This window comes from Mesoplodon mirus (genome assembly GCF_964341445.2).
Source record: "Mesoplodon mirus genome assembly, chromosome: 15".
NCBI lineage: Eukaryota > Metazoa > Chordata > Mammalia > Artiodactyla > Ziphiidae > Mesoplodon > Mesoplodon mirus.
In genome coordinates, this window is record NC_138991.1 from 68850115 (window position 1) to 68872768 (window position 22654).

The 22654-nt window shown below is 44.3% G+C and overlaps 2 protein-coding genes across 7 annotated transcripts in view; both read right to left on the reverse strand.

Moving 5' to 3' along the window:
- The window catches only part of RALGAPA2 (Ral GTPase activating protein catalytic subunit alpha 2), a 284049-nt gene that overhangs the window by 201413 nt on the left and 59982 nt on the right, over positions 1–22654 (reverse strand). For all 6 annotated transcript variants that reach the window (XM_082643726.1, XM_082643727.1, XM_082643725.1 and 3 more), the window contains 5 exons: positions 18136–18274; positions 16272–16471; positions 8773–9003; positions 3997–4164; positions 2835–2972 (listed from right to left, as the gene is read on the reverse strand). In XM_082643726.1, coding sequence (XP_082499852.1) covers positions 2835–2972; positions 3997–4164; positions 8773–9003; positions 16272–16471; positions 18136–18274 — 876 coding nt within the window. The remainder of the gene's footprint in view (positions 1–2834; positions 2973–3996; positions 4165–8772; positions 9004–16271; positions 16472–18135; positions 18275–22654) is intronic.
- Positions 19390–21889, reverse strand: LOC309817457 (uncharacterized protein; the record flags this gene model as incomplete). The annotated part of the gene is made up of 3 exons (XM_082645780.1): positions 19390–20626; positions 20710–21655; positions 21760–21889. 3 exons carry the CDS (start codon positions 21887–21889, stop codon positions 20263–20265), a joined length of 1440 nt encoding a protein of 479 aa, XP_082501906.1. The 3' UTR covers positions 19390–20262.

A 22654-nucleotide genomic window follows, 5' to 3' on the forward strand; every position in this document is an offset into this window, starting at 1 on the left:
TCCTGTACCATCGTTAGAGAATTGTGGGGAGCACGGATCCAGGCTACCCTGTAGGGAGTTACTGCCCGGAGGCACTGCTGCGGCATAACAACGTGTCATCATTTACACAGAGTCGGGACATTCTGGGCTGTCAACCCGCTGACAAGGGTGGAGCTTCTCCACCTTCTAGACCTACAGCCCCTCTTAGCTCTCCTCTCCATTCAACAGCACAGACACCAATGATCTGGGGACAAACAGAGCTGGCTCACTTGTGGACGAAATCCATTAACACAGCATCTCAAAACAGATGCTCAAACTGACCAGAGGAACTGAAATGAGCACACTCAAAAGTCAAGTGGGCGAACTAAAATGTTGACAGCCTCTGAGATCGTTTTATGCAAGATTAAAAATGTATCGTGTCCCAATTTTCTAGGAAGAATCACAAAATCAGCACTATAATAGTTGATAACAGATGATAACAGCACTCGTGAAGATTTACTAAGCTTCGAGTAAGAAAAATGAAAATGAAGAACCTCTTGACTAGCGAACTATAGCTGTAGTGACTATGTCTTTTAAAGAAGTATGCCATAGATGATGTACTACAATACAGATACTTTTTTTTTTTGCAGTACGCAGGCCTCTCACCATTGTGGCCTCTCCTGTCGCGGAGCACAGGCTCCGGATGCGCAGGCTCAGTGGCCATGGCTCACGGGCCCAGCCGCTCCGCGGCATGTGGGATCCTCCCGGACCGGGGCACGAACCCGTGTCCCCTGCATCGGCAGGCGGACTCTCAACCACTGCGCCACCAGGGAAGCCCAATACAGATACTTTTTAATTCAATGTACTTGCCTCCTTGATTTAATTTTAAACCTTTGCATACTCCAAAGTAAAAGTGAGGAGTCTTCATATATTATATTTCTTTCATTTTACTTTCAAAACAACATCAAAAATGTTGACTCCATGACTATTTATTACCATGTTAGTATCAGTTAGGATAAAAATAAATCAACAAAATGAATATGTCCAAATTGTACCTGTCAGAAGTAACTAACTATAAAACAGTACTATCTTATCAAACCTCCATTTGGCCACGTTTTCCTCATTAACCAAATCAAGGACCAAGGTACTCAATAAAATGAGAACAAAAACAGCTATCTAAATCCAAACTAAATATTTTTTATAACTGTAGAGCTATAATCAAGTAGAAATTCATTTTCTTGGCTCAGCCAAGGGGACGTGAGTTCTCCTTCTAGAGAATAAATAACTCACCTGAACTCAGGGAATTAACAGGCGCCTGCAACCCCCACTAGCTGACTACAGGATGCTCTGCGGGGAGGGGGCGGGGCGGGGACTCCTGCAACCATTGCTCTGGTGGGCGCACAGGTGACATTTAGGAGCTGCGCCAAAGTTCTCTGAAGCTATTCAGGTAAAATCATCTTGAGTTTTTTAAAGCTAAAATTATTTGCTGATTTTCAATGAAAAATTAGAAAATTCATTAATTACAGTATATTAAACTGCCAATTAACTTGAAAACAAAAAGGATCCCACAATAAGGAATCCTCTCAAGAGACAGATGACAGAAACACGGCATCACTGAAAACTGGGTACCATGCCTTCCTGCCCCAGACCCTATGCCCAGCCTCTGTGTGGGAGGCCTAACTGGACACAGATGAACGTGGTATGGATATGGGGAGGAAGGTGGGGTGCCAGGGATCAGGGTAAAGAGAGGGACCCTGTGTTTTCACTTATACTTCTAACAACCTTCACACTGGGTGCAACCCAAGAGGTAATCTCCCAATCTCCATTTTTGAGATAAAATCCTGAGATCTGGGGAGACTGAGTGATAAGCCAAAGCTGCTCCTTCCAATGTTCCCAAATGGTATTTCATATATTCATTCAGATAAATATCTAAAAATTACTGCATTAAGCATCATTCTTCATAAACACAGGCAATTTTTAAGAGGAATATTAATTATAAGATTATATAATCACCAAGTTTGTCTTACAAATTAGAATCCAGGTAACTCACTACCCATATGTGTTCAGAATGTGGCACATATATACAATGGAATATTACTCAGCCGTAAAAAGAAAAGAAATTGAGTTATTTGTAGTGAGGTGGATGGACCTAGAGTCTATCATACAGAGTGAAGTCAGTCAGAAAGAGAAAAACAAATACTGTATGCTAACACATATACATGGAATCTAAAGAAAAAAAAAGATGGTTCTGAAGAACCTAGGGGCAGGACAGGAATAAAGACGCAGACGTAGAGAATGGACTTGAGGACACGGGGAGGGGGAAGGGTAAGCTGGGACGAAGTGAGAGAGTGGCATGGACATATATACACTACCAAATGTAAAATAGATAGCTACTGGGAAGCAGCCGCATAGCACAGGGAGATCAGCTCGGTGCTTTGTGACCACCTAGAGGGGTGGGATAGGGAGGGTGGGAGGGAGATGCAAGAGGGAAGAGATGTGGGGACATATGTATATGTATAGCTGATTCACTTTGTTATAAAGCAGAAACTAACACCATTGTAAAGTAATTATACTCCAATAAAGATGTTAAGTAAATAAATAAATAAATAAAAAGAAGATACTTTTAAGGTTGAAATCTCAGTCATATATTCACTGTATAACAATCCCTCTCAAAAAACTGCAACTAGTTCAGATGTCTAAAATCTTTATAAACTGAAGGTGGGCAAGCAGAAAGAAAACTTAGCATGAGAATTTAAGGGCTGTTTACTGATGGATAGCTAAAAACATCACCATACTTTATATGATGTTACCCCCAATAAACAAAATGTTCAAGCTGACTCCATCCGGGAGCCTTTCCGTCTGTGGCCGGCGCATACCTGCAGCATAGCCTGGGCCCCAGCCTTCACGTTTTTATTCTCCTCTTCGGTCACACACCCTCTGCTCACAGCACTCGTGAAGGAATAAGTTCGTCCCCAGCTGGAAGATCGCTTGTGACCAGAACTTTCAGATGAGGTCTTTAGAAAATAACAATCAGTCAGCAGAGTGGGGAGAAGCACATGTTGTGTATTTAGTTCCTTACGCTCACCAGAATTCATGAGATTACACGTTCTAGAAGGCAAGTCTCTCTTCTATTGTGTTCACCCTTCTACCTCCATCACCTAAAATGGTGCTTAGCACTTAGTATGTGCTGAAGAAATGGATAATGTTTGTCCAATGACCCAGTGAACATGACTGTTGATTTGTTTTGATCTCATGACTAGTTATGAAGATGACTCCACCAATATTGAAAAATCAAATTAGGGAATTAATATAGATATTTAAAAGTGATATACCTTTGGTTACAAGTATTTTTTAATGTTTGGTGTTAATTGCCATGACAAACACCCACTTTTAGAAATAATTCTCAGACTAGATGTCAAAATAGCATGCCAGAAATATAAATACGACCTAAGTTATTTTGTGCATCAAGTAGAGGCCCACTCACACCTGTGGCTTTATCTAACATGGAATGAAAGGTCCATCCTGATAGCACCCCTCTCTGAGAACAGCACCCAGCCCTGAAGCGAGGCTCACTTCACTTATTAATATTGTGTGTCACATTGGACTGTTGCTGGTAGGTGTGTCACATTGGACTGTTGCTGGTATGGCCACTGTACAAGGAAAGTCTGCCAAAACATTCTAAATTTAGTTAAGTGAATATTACTTATTTAAGCATATCAATGATACGGCAGTGACATTTTTAGTCTCATACAGAGACGTGCAAAGTATCTTGGCTTATTCAAAGACTCTCATGCAGTAGTGAATAAAGAAGCTGCCACGCACATGTGGCCAAGCCTGAGCTAGGATGTGGCAGAGGACCCTGAACAGAGAACAGAAGCAGCCTCCCTGAGGCAGGCGCTCATGGAACTCAGCAACCCGAGAGCAACAGAGCTGACAACAGAGAGGTGGCCTGACTGCGACCCTTGACTGAGCAGAATACTTTGCTTTATAATTTAATATAGATGCTCCCAACTCAAACAAAAAGTGATAAAATATCACCTGCTTGTTATCAGTCTCTGAAAATCCTAATTTTTCAGCATCTTCTTGGGCAACTTCTTTTATGTCTGGTTCCTCCATGAACACAGGTTTGTCCTGGAGGATCCACCTTCTGTACACTTGAACTACTTTTCTGGTTACAGCTATGTCACAGGAAGGCAGCAAAAATGCCTAAAATGATAAGAGAAACTCCCTTTAACACAAGCTCAGGTCACCAAAGAGCCCAACAGACATTTTCAACACCCAGCATCCATGTCAGACTTTCCTTTGAAACACAGACTACACAGGGCCACATGTTCCTGTGCACACCAAACTCACCTGAGGAAAAAAGACAATTGTGTTTAGGGCAGTTGCTTCAATTGGGCCAATTGTGTAACTGGGCCAGAAAACAAAATGCAATTTTTTTTCCACAAAATAACCAAAATGCATACCTATAGAGATATATTAATTGGCTGTATGAAAAATAATAATTGTACAACTGAGAACTTTTCCCCACAAATGAGAAATAGATGATGAGATGGTAGAGATTATAGTACAGCCAGTTGTCATGTCTCTTCCCAAGTTCACATTCAGGGACGCTGTGTTGGTAACTTGAATTGGCCATAGTGGGAGTAGTGGCAACACAGAGAAGTTGGCAAATGTTACCAACCAGGGCTTTTGTTTTCTTTCGTCTTTTTTTTGCCTTTCCCTTTCCTTTCCTTTCTCTTTCTTCCTTTCCCTTCCTTCTTTCTTTCTTCCTTCCTTCCCTCCCTTCCTTTTTTGAGAGTCAGTTGTCCAACTGGCCAGTTGTAGCATTATGCATACTTATGTGAACTTTTTAACATTAAAGAATCCCCTTACACGTCTGCACATAGAATTTTTGTTTAAGGTGATCAGAATCCAAACGTAGACAACTATGTAACCCAAATTCAGTATTACCTTCCTCCCAGAAAGCAAATATAAATCCCCTCTGGAGGAAAATAAAAGCATAGTAAAACCAAAATTATTTGCACAGTCTGATTAATATGATATAGAGCACATTAATAAAAAAAATCAGAAATGTGAGAAAAGAAGTCAACATTAATAAAATCACATTAACAACAGATAATTTAAACATATGAGAGACCTAGGTAAAGTACCAGAAAAAGATGTATATGAAATTGAAAAATAAAATAACCCAAATTAAAAGCCCAATGTAAATGGATGACAATAGGATGGATGTAGCTGAAGAGTAAACTGGAAAAAAAAATCCAATGAAAATATACAGAATGAAGCACAGAGAGACAAAGGATGGCTCCATCAGAAGAGAGGTGAGAGGGAATGCAATGCAAAGGTTATCCTTTCCATGGCTGGAGATGCAGAAGGAAAGAATGAGTCAAAAGCAGCAGAAACAACATCTGAAGATAGAATGGCTGAGAATTTTACCCCAAATGATAAAACACATCAAGCCACAGATTCAAGAATCACAAAGAAACACAAGCAGGATACATTCAAAGTATATTACACTAAGACTGCTGAAAACCAAAGACAATCTGAAAATCTTAAAAGGAGCCAGGGGGAAAAAAGACACATTTCTTCCAAAGGAATAACCACATGACTTAGCATAACTTCTCAAAGAAACAATGAAAGCCAAAAACCAATGGAACAAAATATTCAATGTGCAGAAAGAAAACAGCTGCCAAAGTAGAATCTGACATCCATAAAGAAATATTTCAAAAATAAAAGCAAAACAAAGACATTTTCAGATAAGAAAATGAGAAAATTTTTACCAAGAGACCTAATCTAAGGGAAATACTAGAAGTTATTCTTTAAGCAGAAGGAAAATAATTCCAGGTCAGAGATTTGGGAAGAAATAAAGTGCAACAAAAATGGTAATTATTTGGATAAATCTAAATGAATAATATATATATATGAATATATATGAATAAAAAGAATAAAACTGGATAAAATAATTATAGTAGTTCTGAAAGAGATGATATATATGTATATGTATATATATATATATTTGCATATATATAATACATACTATATATTCATAATATGGCATTAAATGGCATACACACACATAACAGTGGTATATAAACTGAGAAGGAGTAAATGGAACTAAAATGCATACCGAGAGGTAAAAGGTGAAATTAATGCTAGATTTTCAGTTAGGGATGCATATTGTTAATGCTTAAAGTATTACAAATGAGTGTAAAAATACTTATCTAGAGGAGAAAAATAGGATGCTAAATGGAATGAGTCTGAAAAAATTAAGACAGAAAGTAGAAGAGTAGATGTAAAGACAATTATAGCAGTTGTTACATTAAATGTAAATGCAATAATGCTCCAATCAAAAGATGGAGATTATAAGGCTGGATTTTGAAAACTATTAGAAAGACAACATGCCATTTATAAGAGGACAACCAAAACATATGAAAAGGGGACGCTGAAAGCAGAAAGTTAGAAAAAGATCACCATGAAAATACTAACCAAAAGAAAACTGGAGAGCTATATTCAGAACAGGCAAGAACAACTTTGAGGCAAAAAAAAAAAAAAAAAGGCATTACTAGAGAAAAAGAAAGTTCTTAATGATAAAAGATTCAATTCAAAGGAACATATAATAATTCTAAATCTGTATTGCAACTAAGAATTTTACTTAGTACAATTCATATTCATATATATCAAATACTGATAAACTGTGAACACAGACAAACCCACAATCAGAGTAGGATATTTCTCAGCTGAGAAAAGAGCAGACAAAAATAACAAGGGTAGGGCTTCCCTGGTGGTGCAGTGGTTGAGAGTCCGCCTGCCGATGCAGGGGACACGGGTTCGTGCCCCGGGCCGGGAAGATCCCACATGCCACGGAGCGGCTGGGCCCGTGAGCCATGGCCACTGAGCCTGTGCTCCGCAACGGGAGAGGCCACAACAGTGAGAGGCCCGCGTACCGCAAAAAAAAAAAAAAAAAGAGAGAAAAAAAGAATTATAAAATGTAAACGTTTTTGAATTTCATGATACAAAGATGGCTCATAACTTCAGACATAAGTAGTCTGCAGTTACCTCAATGATGCAGTTTCTACTTCAAAACTGAATTTACACTGGATTTAGGATTTTGACTGAATCTAGAACTTAGAACATACTATTGCCAGGGGTGGAATGCCAATAATGGATGCAAATGGAACTATGTGTATAATAAATAAATAAATATGCAATATAGGTAGAACCACATCAATTTAGCACTTGTCTCTTGTGCAAAATTTAAAGGCTTTGTTAATGATATCTGATTTTAAGTATTTGTATCCAAGGGTTTAAAACATTACTATAGATCAGGATCAGCAAACTATGATCCACAAAACAAATCCAGCCTGCCACTTAATTTTTGTAAGTAAGGCTTTACGGGAAAACAGCCATGCTTGCTTGTTCCATGTTGTCCATGGCCACTTTCTCACCATTTTCTTAAGTAGAAATAGTTTATTGATTAAAAAACAAAATACAGTAAAACCTCTAGACTGCTGTGGATTGTGCTGGGACTGTCACTCTTGGTGGAGGTTTCTTTCCTGTAAGTCTCAGAGGTGAAGGTTTCTTCATTCCCCATGCGGATCTCGCCTCCGCGGGAAGCTCTTGGCGGTGCACATGCATCGCTCCTGTGTGAACAGGCTCCTCCCTCTTCTCCCCCCAACAGGTTTCTGCCATCCGAGGGCCTCCCCCTCTGCTCGGGGCACAGACTGAATGACCATCCGCTCATCACATACAAGCTCTCCATTTCCCGGGGCACCGGTTCCAAGACACAGGTGGCCAATGGCTGCTCCCATGTGCCAGGCCATTGTCTCACCCCATCAAGGCCCTGCTTCCTATGTCCGAAGCTGCAGCTGAGGGTTTCTGCCCAGCAGCACTACTGCCTTGTGGGCACACATGTCACGGGCGGGGGGGGTTGGGGGGATGCTGTCCTGTGCACCACAGATGTTTAAAATCATCCAGGCTCCCTCCCACTAGATGCCAGTAGCAGCCCCTCCCTCCCCACTGTGACAGTCACACGTGTCCAGTCACACACATGTCCAGACAATGAATCAGCTGCAGCGGTGGGCAGGCTGCTCGGGGCTGCTCTGACCTCTCCAGCATCCTCCCTTGCTGCACCTGTTTTCTTGTCTGCACTTCTGCTCATCCCGACACCTTCTCACCCACCAGTTTCCACCAAAGGTCAATGATTTCAACGTCTTGGCCTCGGCTCCTTTCCTTCCTCTGAATACCCTCCCTAGCCTCCTTTTTCCTCTCAGGCCATAAATACCTCTACTAGAGGTGCCTGCCATATGCCCCTGTGGGCAAAGTCCAACTGTGCAGGAACCTGAAGCTCGTGAGCTCCTACAGCCCTGGAACAATCCAGCCTCGGGCCGTCTCGGCTGTGCTCACATGCCGCGGTGGTTCAGTGCCGCGGGGGTTCAGGAGCGGCTTTCTCCCCGCCTCCCTCTGGGTTTAAAGTTTGTTATGGAAACACGAGGTATTTGCAGGATGATTTTGTTCAAATATAAAATCTTCCCACCCCGTGTAGGAATTTTACAAAAACCAAAGTCATAAAAACAAAATAACAAATTACCAAAAAGCCCAAATCACACCCCTCCACATGACACATTAAATGTGGGATTAGAGAAATCATTATGGAGTTGTGTGATGGAGCCCAACTTGTCGATTATATTTCTTGGAGTAGTATTAGTAAAAGAACAAGAACAAAAACCTCTTCAGCTTCGTGACCACACACACACACACACACACACACACACACACACACTCTCCCTCTCTCTCTCTCTCTCTCTCTCTCACCTGGCGGAACACTTCGTTCACAAAGTTGACGTAGCCACGCGTAGACAGGAGGATGCGCTGGACCATCTCGTACACGGCGCGGTGCTCCTCCTCAACGCCACAGATGCTGCAGCTGCTGAGCCGGCGCTCGGACAGGGTGCTGCTGTCCAAGTGGCTTCTGTCCTGCTCGGCTGCCCCGCCGCCCTCCAGCTCCGGCGCCCGCTCCGGCACCGCACCTCCACCCCCGACGGTCTGCAAGAAAGGCACCCGCTCCTGAGTGATCCTCCCAGACTCCAGAACACCTGGCAAGACTGAAGGCTTGCCTTGTTTTCAGGGACTCCAGTCACCACGCACTTGAAGAGCAGCTGAAACGCAGCCCTGCTCGGAGCACAAGGGACTCCAGGACCTGCACTTACCCACTTGCTAATTCACCAACTAACTCCTCCCCAACTAAGTTATTTTCATGGGAAAAGTATTGCAGGGAGGGAGGCTGCAAAATGTTATCAGCCTAAAACGTTTGGTTTATATCTGTAAAATCACAGAATAAATTAATGTGTAAATGAATTTATATTATCCTTACCTCTCGTCTCCACTCTTCAGCACTTAATCTACAGTCACAGAGATTTGAAAATTTGGTGGATTTTTTGCAGCCACAAAAAATGGGAAGCTTCATCTGATTCACATGAGTAAGTGACACCTTGATCAGAGGAGTGTCAATATCTTTAAAGGGTATTTTATGAGAAGGACCTTGATCTGAGTTTTATATTCAGAATCTCGGATCAAACTTAACTAAAATATTTATAAAACTTTAAATATTTAGAGGCTTTAGGAGCTCAAAGAAATAAAATAATCTATGTAATCATTCACAAAGTTTAATTTGATTTTGGCTCTCATTTCCCCCAGAATTAAAGATTTCCTCCAAACACAACATACATGTTATTTTGCTTCAATCTTTGTGAATTACAGTATTATTCTTTTGGGTCAAAAATATATAACCCAAATACCACTAAAATTCTACCTACTGTGAATATTTTTTATAAGAAGTGACAAGAAATGTCGTACAAAATAACTTCAGTAACTACCAAGGATAGTTTGAAAGCAAAGCAGATATCCAAATAATAATCTCCAGAGAAAATTAATAGAAAATTATATTGATAGTAATTTTTCTCTTCATGCCTGGGATATTAAGCCTGTGTGGCTTATCAAAGGCACTGCCACACCGTGCAGTGAGCTACCCTACAGAAATTATTTCATCTTTTTGATGGGTCAACGACCTTGCAGAGAAAAATAAAATTTTACTCATTTTTACTGATAATACATACATTTTTAATCTGTAAAGCATGGAGGTTGGATTAAATCTAATGTCCTTTATGGCTTAATAAACTGTGACTTTTTGATCAATAACTTTCATTTTCCCAACAGGCCAAAAAAAAAAAAAAAAGTACTTACATAGAAAATTTTAAATGGCCACAAATTCTTTGGCACTCCCTCTGCAGAAGGGGGAAATCTGTGTCCCCTCCTTTGGATCCCCACTGGCTGGCGGACAGCGTTAACCAGCAGAACGGAAGGGTGGAGGGGACCTGTGCCTTCTCGGGCCCCGGGCCCAGGAGGCTGACCACTCCCGCTTGGCATCTCTGTGAACTTTTGCTCTCGGAGCCCTAAGCAGCCAGGGAAGAAGTCCAACTGCCTCGCTAGAGGGGCTACATGGAAAGGGAGGCCCAGTAGAGCCCAGCCTTCCAGCTGCACCCACCAGAGTAACAGGCACGGGAATGAAGTCATCCTGGACCCTCCAGACCCACCAGCCATTGACCACCGCCCACTGACCTCAGCTAATGTCACATGAAGCACACAGATTGTCCAACCAAATCCCACCCAAATTCCTGGCCCAAAAAGGGAAATAAGTAATATGATTAAAGGGTTGTTGTTTTAAGCCACTCCATTTTGAGGTAATTAGATAACGAATTAGATAACACAGCAATTAGATAACTAAAACCATGTACGTAAAGAATTATGTTTAAAGGCACCACATTGTTTTTAAAAAGTGAGCTCTGTGATCCAAAGAGAACATAATGATAACATAGATGAACTTCCCATCATGCCATAAATTGAAAACTACTTCTCTTTTTTTTTTTGCGGTACGCGGGCCTCTCACTGTTGTGGCCTCTCCCGTTGCAGAGCACAGGCTCCGGATGCGCAGGCTCAGCGGCCACGGCTCACGGGCCCAGCCGCTCTGCGGCATATGGGATCCTCCCGGACCGGGGCACGAACCCGTATCCCCTGCATCGGCAGGCGGACTCTCAACCACTGTGCCACCAGGGAGGCCCTGAAAACTACTTCTCTTGATAAAACAGTCTTTTCTCAGCCTCCTCTAGTTCACACCAGCAAAAGGCTGCTTTCCAAAAACATCTGCATGATTTAACAGATGTTTATAATTATAGTAAGTGATGAGAGTGGAAACAAACTGGTAATTCAAGTTTATTCATTTCTTGCCTCTTTTCTGAAGATTAACAATAAAAGCATGAATACGAATTAACTACAGAGAGAGGTCCATTTTCTGCCCACTACAATCAAGCTGGAATTCTCAACTATAATTTAGTATTAGTTGATTCTGGTGGTAAATATAAAGATGCTTTTTACCTCTTTGCCATATGATGAAGGCTTAGCCAGTGAAACAGACATATCTGCTTGGACTAGGTCTGTGCTGTCAGGGCTCAGGAAATTGCATGATACAGGCTTCCACTTAATCCCTCCCCTCCCCACCCTGGTTTCCTCTCAACCCATGGCTCATACTGAGACTCGCTCACCCTCAGGGTCAGGCCAGATGAGGACACCCACAAAGCAGGTGTGAAACGAGGATGCAGCTGCCGTTCTGCTGGTGATGCCTGATGCCACTCAATTCCCTGTCATGATTTGCCCACGGGGTTGGAGGCAGCCTACGCGTGCCTTGATAGAAGTAAGAACACAGAGCACTAGAGTGGCAGTCAACAGACAAGTGGGTCTGTGTGATACCCAAGCTTCCCCAGGGGTGTCAAGTTGTGTGATTCATCTTTTCTAACTGTTCACCCCATAAGATACAACAATTTCGGGTAACCCATAGCCCATGAATCATTACTGAAGGGCTGGCTCAGAATTAGTAAAAGTGGTACTTTAACACTGTAACTAAAGAGTTATCATACAAATAAGTGTGATCAACTGTCTTAGTATCGCACACTTTTTTTCATTCCCTCATGGACTTCTTTGGGTTTTAATGCTTAATTAATGTGCTACTGAAATTTTAAAATCACTACTCCGTTTTCTCTAATACATGCTGAAGTACTTCTATATCATACAAAAATGAATTACCAAGGAATAAATAATAGTTCACTGAAAACACTTTCGGCTGAGATGAAGCACCAAGAATGTTCAGGTTTGAAGGGGGGATTTGTGGTCATTGTTGCCAACATGGTACCAGATTTCCAAGCAACTGTATTCTCGCTCTCCCATGAATGATGCCACCAAACAAGAATATCTGTCAAACCAGATTCTCCGAGGGCTAAGTGAGCTAATTCCTCTCCTCCCTGGTGAAAAATACTGTCAAAGTTATTAGTTCTAGATCAAAAGGAAGTAAATTCACTTTGGAAAAACACACACACAAAAATCCCCATACATGACCTTTAACACAGTAATAGTGGCAAAAGTGTGAACTCTATTTGGAAGCAGCATTTAAAATACTGTTTTAAATGGCTCTTATAAGAGCAGTACATTCTTTGAAAAGAGATTCTGGATCACCTGACTTAGACAGTGATGTTCACTTTACACGGGTAAAATTATATTAAACTTGAAACTCCAAACAAAAACTTTCAGGAGATAAATACAATTACATGTGCTTTTATTCCTGCAACTCCATTTCCAAAATTTAATATTCAGTTGTTTAAATGGCTTTTTCTCCTGTATGATGTAAATGAGGAGCAGAACATATGGCAGACACACGTGAGATGAGAGGGAAAACAGAACTATAAGGCAGAAACAGAAACACAAGGAGACAGGTCGGCTGAATAATGACCAAGATGTCCATGCGCCCGGAATCCCGGAACCTTTGACTGCGCTGCCTTACGTGGCAGAAGGGACTGAGCAGATGTGACTAAATTAAGGATACTGAGATAGGGAGAGGACCCTGAATTACCTGGGTGGTCCCAATGTAACCACAAGGATCCACAAGGAGGCAGGAGGAGCAGACACAGAGAAGGTGATGTGAAGATGGAAACCGAGGGAGAAATGATGTGATGAGGGGCGGTGAGCTGGGGAATGCAGCAGCTTCTGGAGGCCAGGTAAGGCAAGAGCATGGACCCCCTCCCCGCCCCGGAACCTCCAGGGGGAACACAGAGCTGCCCACACCTTGATTTTAGCCCACTGAGACCGATTTTGGCTTTCTGGCTTCCAGAGCTGTAAGATAATACATTTGTGGTGATTAGCTACAGCAGCAGCAGGAAACTAACATAACAACTGACTGCAAGGTGTATTAACAGCCTGGACCACGGCAGTGGCCATGTCTGGGCATGGCCACCTTCAGGGCACAGTAGCCGTGGGCCTGAGTGGTGTCTGCCCAGCATCCCTTCCCCCGTCACGGAACCCCAGTGCTCTGCGCCTCACCCCTTGCATGCAGCGCACCTGCCTCACAGGAAGCTGACCCCCTGCACCAGGGGACCCTTCTGCTTCCTGGAAGCTGGTTACTGCCCCCCTGGGCTGTTCACACCCCCAGATCTGAGCCAGTCAGCAACTTATTTTTGTCCTCAGAGCGCACAGGTAACCTAAATCGTTCCCAAAGACAAAAGGGAAGGGCTCTGCACTTCTGGACTGTCTTTAAACATGAACTAGGAAAGCAGGGCCCCAGCTGCTGCTGCAACCTTCAGGGAGGAGCAGAGGGAAAGGGTGAAGGAGAGAACAAGGGAGAGGGCAGGCACCAGCCACAGCCTCGGCCAGCCTCACCTCGAGCTGCTCTTTTATGAGATTGAAACATTTCTTTTATGGATATGACAGTTTGAGTTCTGGTGCCTCTTTCCTGTTAGGGTGATAAAATTCTCCTAACCGATTCAGGAGGTCAGAACCTTATGACACTTTTAGCTATAAAATAAAAGGGAATGAGTCACAAGTGTGAAGAGTCAACAGGAAAAAAATTAGAACCTGGAAGCAGTGGGTAACTTGCTAGTCTTGCTAGTTCTCATCCTCCAAATGTATTTTTCAAGAATGAGCAACTTATTTTCAATAAATACAGGTGATGATTTCTGAAATTTTGAAACTAGGCAGGAAAAATTACATCCTTTCTACGATAGTGTTTTGAATTGCCTGCATAACCACATTAAGATGCCATGAAAAATTTATCAGAGTGTGACTGAGTTTCTTATATTTCCTACAGATTTTTGTCTACCTGAGGATTTTTAGTTTTTGTCTACCTGATGGGTGAATAAAGGCCTCTCATCGTGGCTCAGAACTGTGTTTTCCTGACTGCTGGAGAGATCCAGGGCCATTTTTATTTCCTCTTCTGTGAATTGCCTTTCACCTCCTTTGTCCATTTTCAGTTAACTTATTTGTCTTCATGTCTATTCATAGGTGCTCTTTATACAGCAGAGACTATGAACAGTCATGATGTGACCAATGTTTTCACAGTCTATTGCTTGGGCCTGGCTCTATGTTATCTTTTGACATTAGAAATCTTTTTCTATTTATTTTTTTATTTTATTTTATTTTATCTTTTGCGGTACGCGGGCCTCTCACTGTTGTGGCCTCTCCCGCTGCAGAGCACAGGCTCCGGACGTGCAGGCTCAGCGGCCATGGCTCATGGGTCCAGCCGCTCCACGGCATGTGGGATCTTCCCGGACCGGGGCACGAACCCGTGTCCCCTGCATCAGCAGGCGGACTCTCAACCACTGCACCACCAGGGAAGCCCTATTTTTTAAAATAAAGTCAAACCTCGATTAGTCTTTGGTTTGTGGGTTTCATCTCTACCAAAGGTGGTCTCCCACCTCCCAAATTTATACATTCTCCTAGATTTTTTCCTAAGCTCTTTATCACTTTGTTTTTCTATTTAGACCTTAAGTCAACTTAGGCCTTAAACCAATGTGACCAAGTGCTTATGTACGTGATATGAAGTGAGACTCTGAGAAAGGGACAGACCGAGGGACAGACAGTTTCCTCTGGCTTCCAGAGCTGCAGATTTCATTAGATATTTGGTGCTAATCTCAGTGTCATTCCTTTGAAATAACTGCAGTTCCTGTTTGGAAGTCTGTAGCATTTTTCCTTAATCCCTGAAAGTCAAATGTCTGTTTAGGTTGGTGTCTGTTTTGCTAATTCTTCCTGGGACTCGAAGGCCCTTTCAGTTTAAGGCATGACTTTTTTCTTTAGCTTAGGTAAACGTCTGTTACTGTTCGTTCAATTATTACTTCTCATTCTTTTCTCCTTCTATCCTCACAATATCTGCAAGGTAGGTCTGCACCTAAGGTTTTATCTATTAGTTTCTATTTCCATCTCTGATTTTTTTATCAGTGTTGTGGGGTATTTCGTCAGAAAACCACTTTTGTTCTCAGCAGTGATCATTACCATTTTGAGTTTACCTACTAAATTTTTAAATTCACAAATTGAAGGGTTTTTAAAACTTTTTTTTAGCGAGTCTTCTGTTGTTCTTATTACGGAGCCTGTGCTCTGGACCAGCTCGGTGCTCTGTCATCAGGGTACCGAGGGCCCCTCGGGAAGTGCACCCTCCAGCCCAGGCCGACGTCACACATCTGGGAACTGCAGAGCGTCGGCCGACCGGCACTAAGTGGACCACACTTCCTGCTCCCGTTCTTGGCACCAGTGAAACAAAGCACACGAAACCATGTCTCCTCCACACAGCGGCCTCTCTGACTTCCACAAGTGGTCCTGCTCTGCCTGCACAAAGGCCCGAAGCCACACAGCCTGCCGGGAAAGCCCCACGTGTCTGACCAATGCCACTGAGAGAGGGAAGCCCCGCAGCCCCCAGGTGAGAAGAGGGTTCCACCCAGGCCTCAGGGAGACACAGCCCTCTCTTCTGGGGACCCCACAGTGGCTCAACAACCACCCAAAATCCTGAGCTGCTGACCCACCTCTTCTCTCCCTGAGATCCCAGAGGGCACCTGGCAGTCTCAGGGGTCCTCTCCACGGACCACCTCACAGTTCCTGAGGACCTCGCTGGGGCTGGGAGGAACAAGGCAAGAGAGGCCCTCGGCATCATGCTCAAGGTCACTGGGGCCCGAGTGAAGCATGGGAGGTGAGAGGGAGCCAGGAGTGTGCAGGTCAGCCACCTGCTCAGAAGGCCTCCCTCGGCCTCAGGGTCGTGTCATGGCAACTCCAACAGAGCATAGCAAGTGCTTCCAACTCACGGCTTCCTCTGAAACCTCAGCAGTACAGACAGAGGAGCCTATGACCAACAGCCTGTGAGAGCCAATAACCCTGAAAGGCAATTACTCTGGTGTTAGTATAGGTTATGACACCAGAACGGAAAGATAAAAAAGTGATGAATAACGTACCTGAGTGATTTTGGGCAATACATCAACTCCATTCTTAGCGTTTTGTGTTGCAGTTAGATACTTTTTTTCCAAAAAGAAAGTCACGATCCACTTAATAAAAACAACACGAGCTGCCACGTGTGGGGTCTTTGTGCTGTAACTGTTCTCACTGTCTCGAGTTGTAGCGATATACATGGGCTTTGGTCTCAAGTGGGGGATGTCTGCAAGACAAAAGAACACATGATCAGGTTAGTGAGTCGGAACATCATGTAACCCCTACAAATGTTTCAGTTTCTAACTAAATAGACATATATCTGGTTGTTTAAACAGCAGCTGAGATTTAAAAACCCAACTGATTAAAAATGGCATCTTCTGGTAGGCTCATCTCTGGCTCTGCCTTGCAGTCTGACCAACGCGGGGTGGTGGTTGCTATTATCTACATACAACGGTGTATACAGCTGTGGAAAAACAAAGGTCATAACTCTTTTTAACGAATTTGAGAAATTACGTGGGATTATAATAGTGAAAATCTTTTCACATATAACTAATTTAATCTTATTTTATGACTAGAATACACGTAAAAGCATATATAGACATTTTTATTGCATTAGGTATTTTACCATCTAACGTTACACTGACCAAATCTACTAATCTTTAGTTTTATATCCTTCTCCCTTTAGATGCATCCAAAGACATAGAATTAGTATAATCTACTTTATGTCTAAAAGAATTCAGACAGTCATGTTTCATCTTGGAGATATCAGACACCACCATTTCCAAAGAATTAATAAGAAGTCCACTTCTCATTCTTTAAATACCATAATTAATATGAAAATGATATGGTATTAAATCTGAGATACCATTTGCTCTAAGTTCAACTCTCTTACTGAAATACCTGCGGCAGAAAAGTTCTCAACAGATCCCTTTTGATCTAAGGATAGTAACAATACACCATGTTTTCTACAATGAAATGGAGGACTTATAAAATCAGAAACAATTTTTGAAAAAATTACCCACAAATATATAGCTAACAAAATACATACCCTGGTACCACTAAAAGTCAGCACTTCTACCACTTTCCAAGTGACCCGAGCTTCAGCTGCTTCTCCTTGCCCAGGTGTGTGGGTGAACACACAGACACCCAAAGATAACTGAATTAGCTGTCCACACTCCCCAGATGTGTTAACGGTTGTTGTGGCCTTTTCCCTTCCAAAACTGTTCTTGATCATTTATTTGAACTATTTTCACTCATTTTAAAATAATAGGGAGAGAAAGATTTGTCCACCACCCCACTTCCTCCGCCACCACTGCAAGGGATGCTTCTGTCCTATGCGTCCTCACCTCTTATAGAAGGAAAACCCTGGAAGCTAAATTAGAAATCCCCTTACGTTTCCTATCTCTCGGGCGCTCACCGTCCCTCGGTTCCCCAGTCACCCAAACATCTGTCCCTCCATTAGAAGCTGTGGAGTAGCACCTGCTGGATGAAGGATCCAGTGCTGAAAAAGCCACACTGAGGGCAGCTCTGTGGCCTGTGCTGGCCTCATCCCTGGGCAAGGTCTGGGGTCTCCACACCCCACCACCCGTAAGAGTATACTTCAGGAAATTCAGGCTTTTTTTACATTAAAAAATTTATTAAATGTAATTACACCAAAAATACCATGATACATATCAAATTACTTCTAAGTACAGGAGCCACAGATTCCCTTTATTGCTGTGAACTGAGGTAAATCTTAGTTTGTACAAATAGTTAAAATCATTCATTAGGAAACTGTAAACTTCTTACAACAAAGTTACCATTAAACATAAGAAAGAATGATTATTTGATTTAAAAATAATCAAAGGCCACTTTGGAAGTGGCGGGACACACAGCCCACTCAGTACTTACCAAGCACAGGCTTGTAGATGTTTGTTAACTTGGTAAATGATGGAAACAAATGAGGAAGGTAATACTTTCTAAACAATGTAAAAAGAAATTTAAAACCAGTCTCTTGATTCTCCTTGTGCTTCCACTCCAAGCTTGCGGCCTTCAGATAACACATGGGAAAAACATGTATATAGTTACATTTCAGGTTAATGAATACTCAACTGAAATGCTGCTATGTTATTAAAATCCCTATCCTAAATAAAAAATGTGAGAAATAGCAGTGACAATTATGTAATAACATCTTAAAACTCAAAAGATGACAAGAAGGAATACTTCAAAACAAAACAGTAACTAGGTTAAAAACAGAATTTTTACCAGATATTAAAAAAAAAAATACCATATCTTTTTAAACTTGTCCTACTACATCATGCCCATATTTTTTTCTACATGTTCTCTGTAATGATTTAATGTTCTTTGTGCCCTTAAAATGTTCTGTCAGAAGTAATCAGGTGTTTTTTTTTAATTCAAAAAATGCCATTTACAATAAACAAGAATTAAGGAAACAATCCCTTGCAAGAATTTTATCCAATGTTACCTACATGCAAAATCATTATCAAAACGCAAAGCTATGGAATCTTGGAAAGGGCATGAAAAGCAATCCATAGGCTACATGTATAACTGAATCACTTCGCTGTACACCTGAAACTTACACAGTATTGTAAAGCAACTGTATTTCAATGAAAAAAAAAGAGCAATCCACAGGCTGGGATAAACCTGGCTCGCCAGCCCAGCTACAGATTAAGTTTAACCCTCTCACAGTGTCGAGACACTGTTTCCCCCTCAAATAACCAGTGCCGCATCCCCCAGTGGGAGCACTGCAAACAGCTCCCCCGCAGGGAGAGGCCCACACAGGCCAGGAGCCCAGATGGTGACGGGGTGGGGGCGGTCCTCGCAGGACTGAGGGAAACGTGGTGTGAACAGGCCCTTAGGGAATGCTTGCCACTGGCCGTCACACTTGTGAGACCACAGCGCACTCTAGAGCAGAGCTTCCTGGCACCTTCCTGACTCGGCCCCCGCGGGGCACCTGCGGTCCAGGGAGGAGGGGCCGTGGCCGACCTGGGGCAGAGGGGCCCATGTCTCCCACCTGTCAGAAGCCCCCTGGGGTGAGGCAAGGGCGAAGCTTTGCTCCGAGGACCCACCCACCCAACAGGCCGAGGGAGGGAGGGGGCGGGCGGACACGCAAACACAATCCTGCACACAGTGGAGGGGGGGTCACCTCCATCCTCTACCAATCCTTCCTCTGATGGGGTCCCAGGGGCTACAGGACTCATCTGAGGTCACAAGTCTAGAATGAAACCCAAGTCCCCCAGCACATCTGGGTTCTGGCTACTCTGCTGCTCTCCTGGGATGGACGGAAAGCCCGACCCAACCACTCCTGACATCTGGGGCTGAGAGGCGTGCAGGAGGGGCCGCACAGCTAGGACATGGGGCTCCCCGACGGCGACAGAACCCAGGCCAGGCACTCAGGATGTGGGAGTCCTGTGCTGCGGTGCTGCTAAAGCAATCGGGGAGAGGAAAGCACACAAGGTCGCCCCGGGGGACACGGTGGGCAGAAAGGGCAGCGAGAAACACAGTCTCCTAGACAAAGGAGGAAAGAACGGGAGGGGAAGCCAGCGGAAGCATCCCAGGAGGACAGACCCTGACAAAGAAGGGGGTCCCCTGGAATTACCCGGAAGGTCAAGGACAACAAACACTCAAGTGTCCTTCTCTGGACCTGACACTAGAACCCTGTGCATCCCAGGCCCCTGATTTCGCGGTGACGGGACAGACGCAGGCGACAGTGGGTGTCAAAGGCCCATTGGGTGAGGAAGCAGACATGGCAGAGGTTACATGTCAAGAAACCAGGTTGTGACGGGAAGGACAGAGCCTGGACGACACCCCGGAGGAGCTCAGGGACCAGGGACGTGTTTGCTGAGAGAAAAGAAGCAGTAGCCTTTTCCAAACCTCATCACTATTCAGAAATACAGACCAAGAGACATAAATCCCCTAGTTTAGTTCTGTATTCAGCTGGTCAATTTCAGAGAAAGGACCACGCACCCTAAAGCAGGCCGTGCTGACGGCAGGACGAGATCATTCCACGGGTTTCCTTCAGGGCCCATACCCGCTCTGCCCAATCATTCCGGACCCTCCCGTCAGCCCCGGGCCTGCTCCTCCCCCATCCCGTCTCACCAGCACAGAGAACAGGGGCAAGAAAGGAGGAAACAGACAAAAATCGTCAGATACTCGGAGATAACAGAAATACCTGTGCTGGTCTCTGCCCCTGGCTCGGAGATAACAGAAATACCTATACTGGTCTCTGCCCCTGGCTCTGAGATAACAGAAATACCTATGCTGGTCTCTGCCCCTGGCTCGGAGATAACGGAAATACCTATGCTGGTCTCTGCCCCTGGCTCTGAAATAACGGAAATACCTATACTGGTCTCTGCCCCTGGCTCGGAGATAACGGAAATACCTATGCTGGTCTCGCCCCTGGCTCGGAGATAACAGAAATACCTATACTGGTCTCTGCCCCTGGCTCTGAGATAACAGAAATACCTATGCTGGTCTCTGCCCCTGGCTCGGAGATAACGGAAATACCTATGCTGGTCTCTGCCCCTGGCTCTGAGATAACGGAAATACCTATACTGGTCTCTGCCCCTGGCTCTGAAATAACGGAAATACCTATACTGGTCTCTGCCCCTGGCTCGGAGATAACGGAAATACCTATGCTGGTCTCTGCCCCTGGCTCTGAGATAACAGAAATACCTATGCTGGTCTCTGCCCCTGGCTCTGAAATAACGGAAATACCTATACTGGTTTCTGCCCCTGGCTCTGAGATAACGGAGATACCCATGCTGGTCTCTGCCCCTGGCTCTGAGATAACAGAAATACCTATGCTGGTCTCTGCCCCTGGCTCTGAGATAACAGAAATACCTATGCTGGTCTCTGCCCCTGGCTCGGAGATAACGGAAATACCTATGCTGGTCTCTGCCCCTGGCTCGGAGATAACGGAAATACCTATACTGGTCTCTGCCCCTGGCTCGGAGATAACGGAGATACCTATACTGGTCTCTGCCCCTGGCTCTGAGATAACGGAGATACCCATGCTGGTCTCTGCCCCTGGCTCTGAGATAACGGAAATACCTATGCTGGTCTCTGCCCCTGGCTCGGAGATAACGGAAATACCTATACTGGTCTCTGCCCCTGGCTCTGAAATAACGGAAATACCTATACTGGTCTCTGCCCCTGGCTCGGAGATAACGGAAATACCTATGCTGGTCTCTGCCCCTGGCTCGGAGATAACAGAAATACCTATACTGGTCTCTGCCCCTGGCTCGGAGATAACAGAAATACCTATGCTGGTCTCTGCCCCTGGCTCGGAGATAACGGAAATACCTATGCTGGTCTCTGCCCCTGGCTCGGAGATAATGGAAATACCTATACTGGTCTCTGCCCCTGGCTCTGAAATAACGGAAATACCTATACTGGTCTCTGCCCCTGGCTCGGAGATAACGGAAATACCTATGCTGGTCTCTGCCCCTGGCTCTGAGATAACAGAAATACCTATGCTGGTCTCTGCCCCTGGCTCGGAGATAACGGAAATACCTATGCTGGTCTCTGCCCCTGGTTCGGAGATAACGGAAATACCTATGCTGGTCTCTGCCCCTGGCTCTGAGATAACGGAAATACCTATACTGGTCTCTGCCCCTGGCTCTGAGATAACGGAGATACCCATGCTGGTCTCTGCCCCTGGCTCTGAAATAACAGAAATACCTATGCTGGTCTCTGCCCCTGGCTCTGAGATAACGGAAATACCTATGCTGGTCTCTGCCCCTGGCTCGGAGATAACGGAAATACCTATGCTGGTCTCTGCCCCTGGCTCGGAGATAACAGAAATACCTATGCTGGTCTCTGCCCCTGGCTCTGAGATAAAAGAAATACCTATGCTGGTCTCTGCCCCTGGCTCTGAGATAACGGAAATACCTATACTGGTCTCTGCCCCTGTCTCGGAGATAACAGAAATACCTATGCTGGTCTCTGCCCCTGGCCCTGAGATAACAGAGATACCTATGCTGGTCTCTGCCCCTGGCCCTGAGATAACAGAGATACCTATGCTGGTCTCTGCCCCTGGCCCTGAGATAACGAGATACCTATGCTGGTCTCTGCCCCTGGCTCTGACATAACAGAGATACCTATGCTGGTCTCTGCCCCTGGCCCTGAGATAACGGAGATACCTATGCTGGTCTCTGCCCCTGGCTCTGAGATAACAGAAATACCCATACTGGTCTCTGCCCCTGGCTCCTGGCACAGAGTCCCTAACACCCTGGTCATTTCTAAGTGACAAGAGCTCTAGGCAACTCTGAACGGGCTCCTGGACAGGGCTGGTCACCAGGAGGACAAGCCGCGGTCTGAAGCTTGGAATTTCCAACCTCTCCCCACTCCCTGCCCCATTGTTCCAGAGGCGGGAGGGGGGCTGGAAATGGAGTCAATAATTGATCAT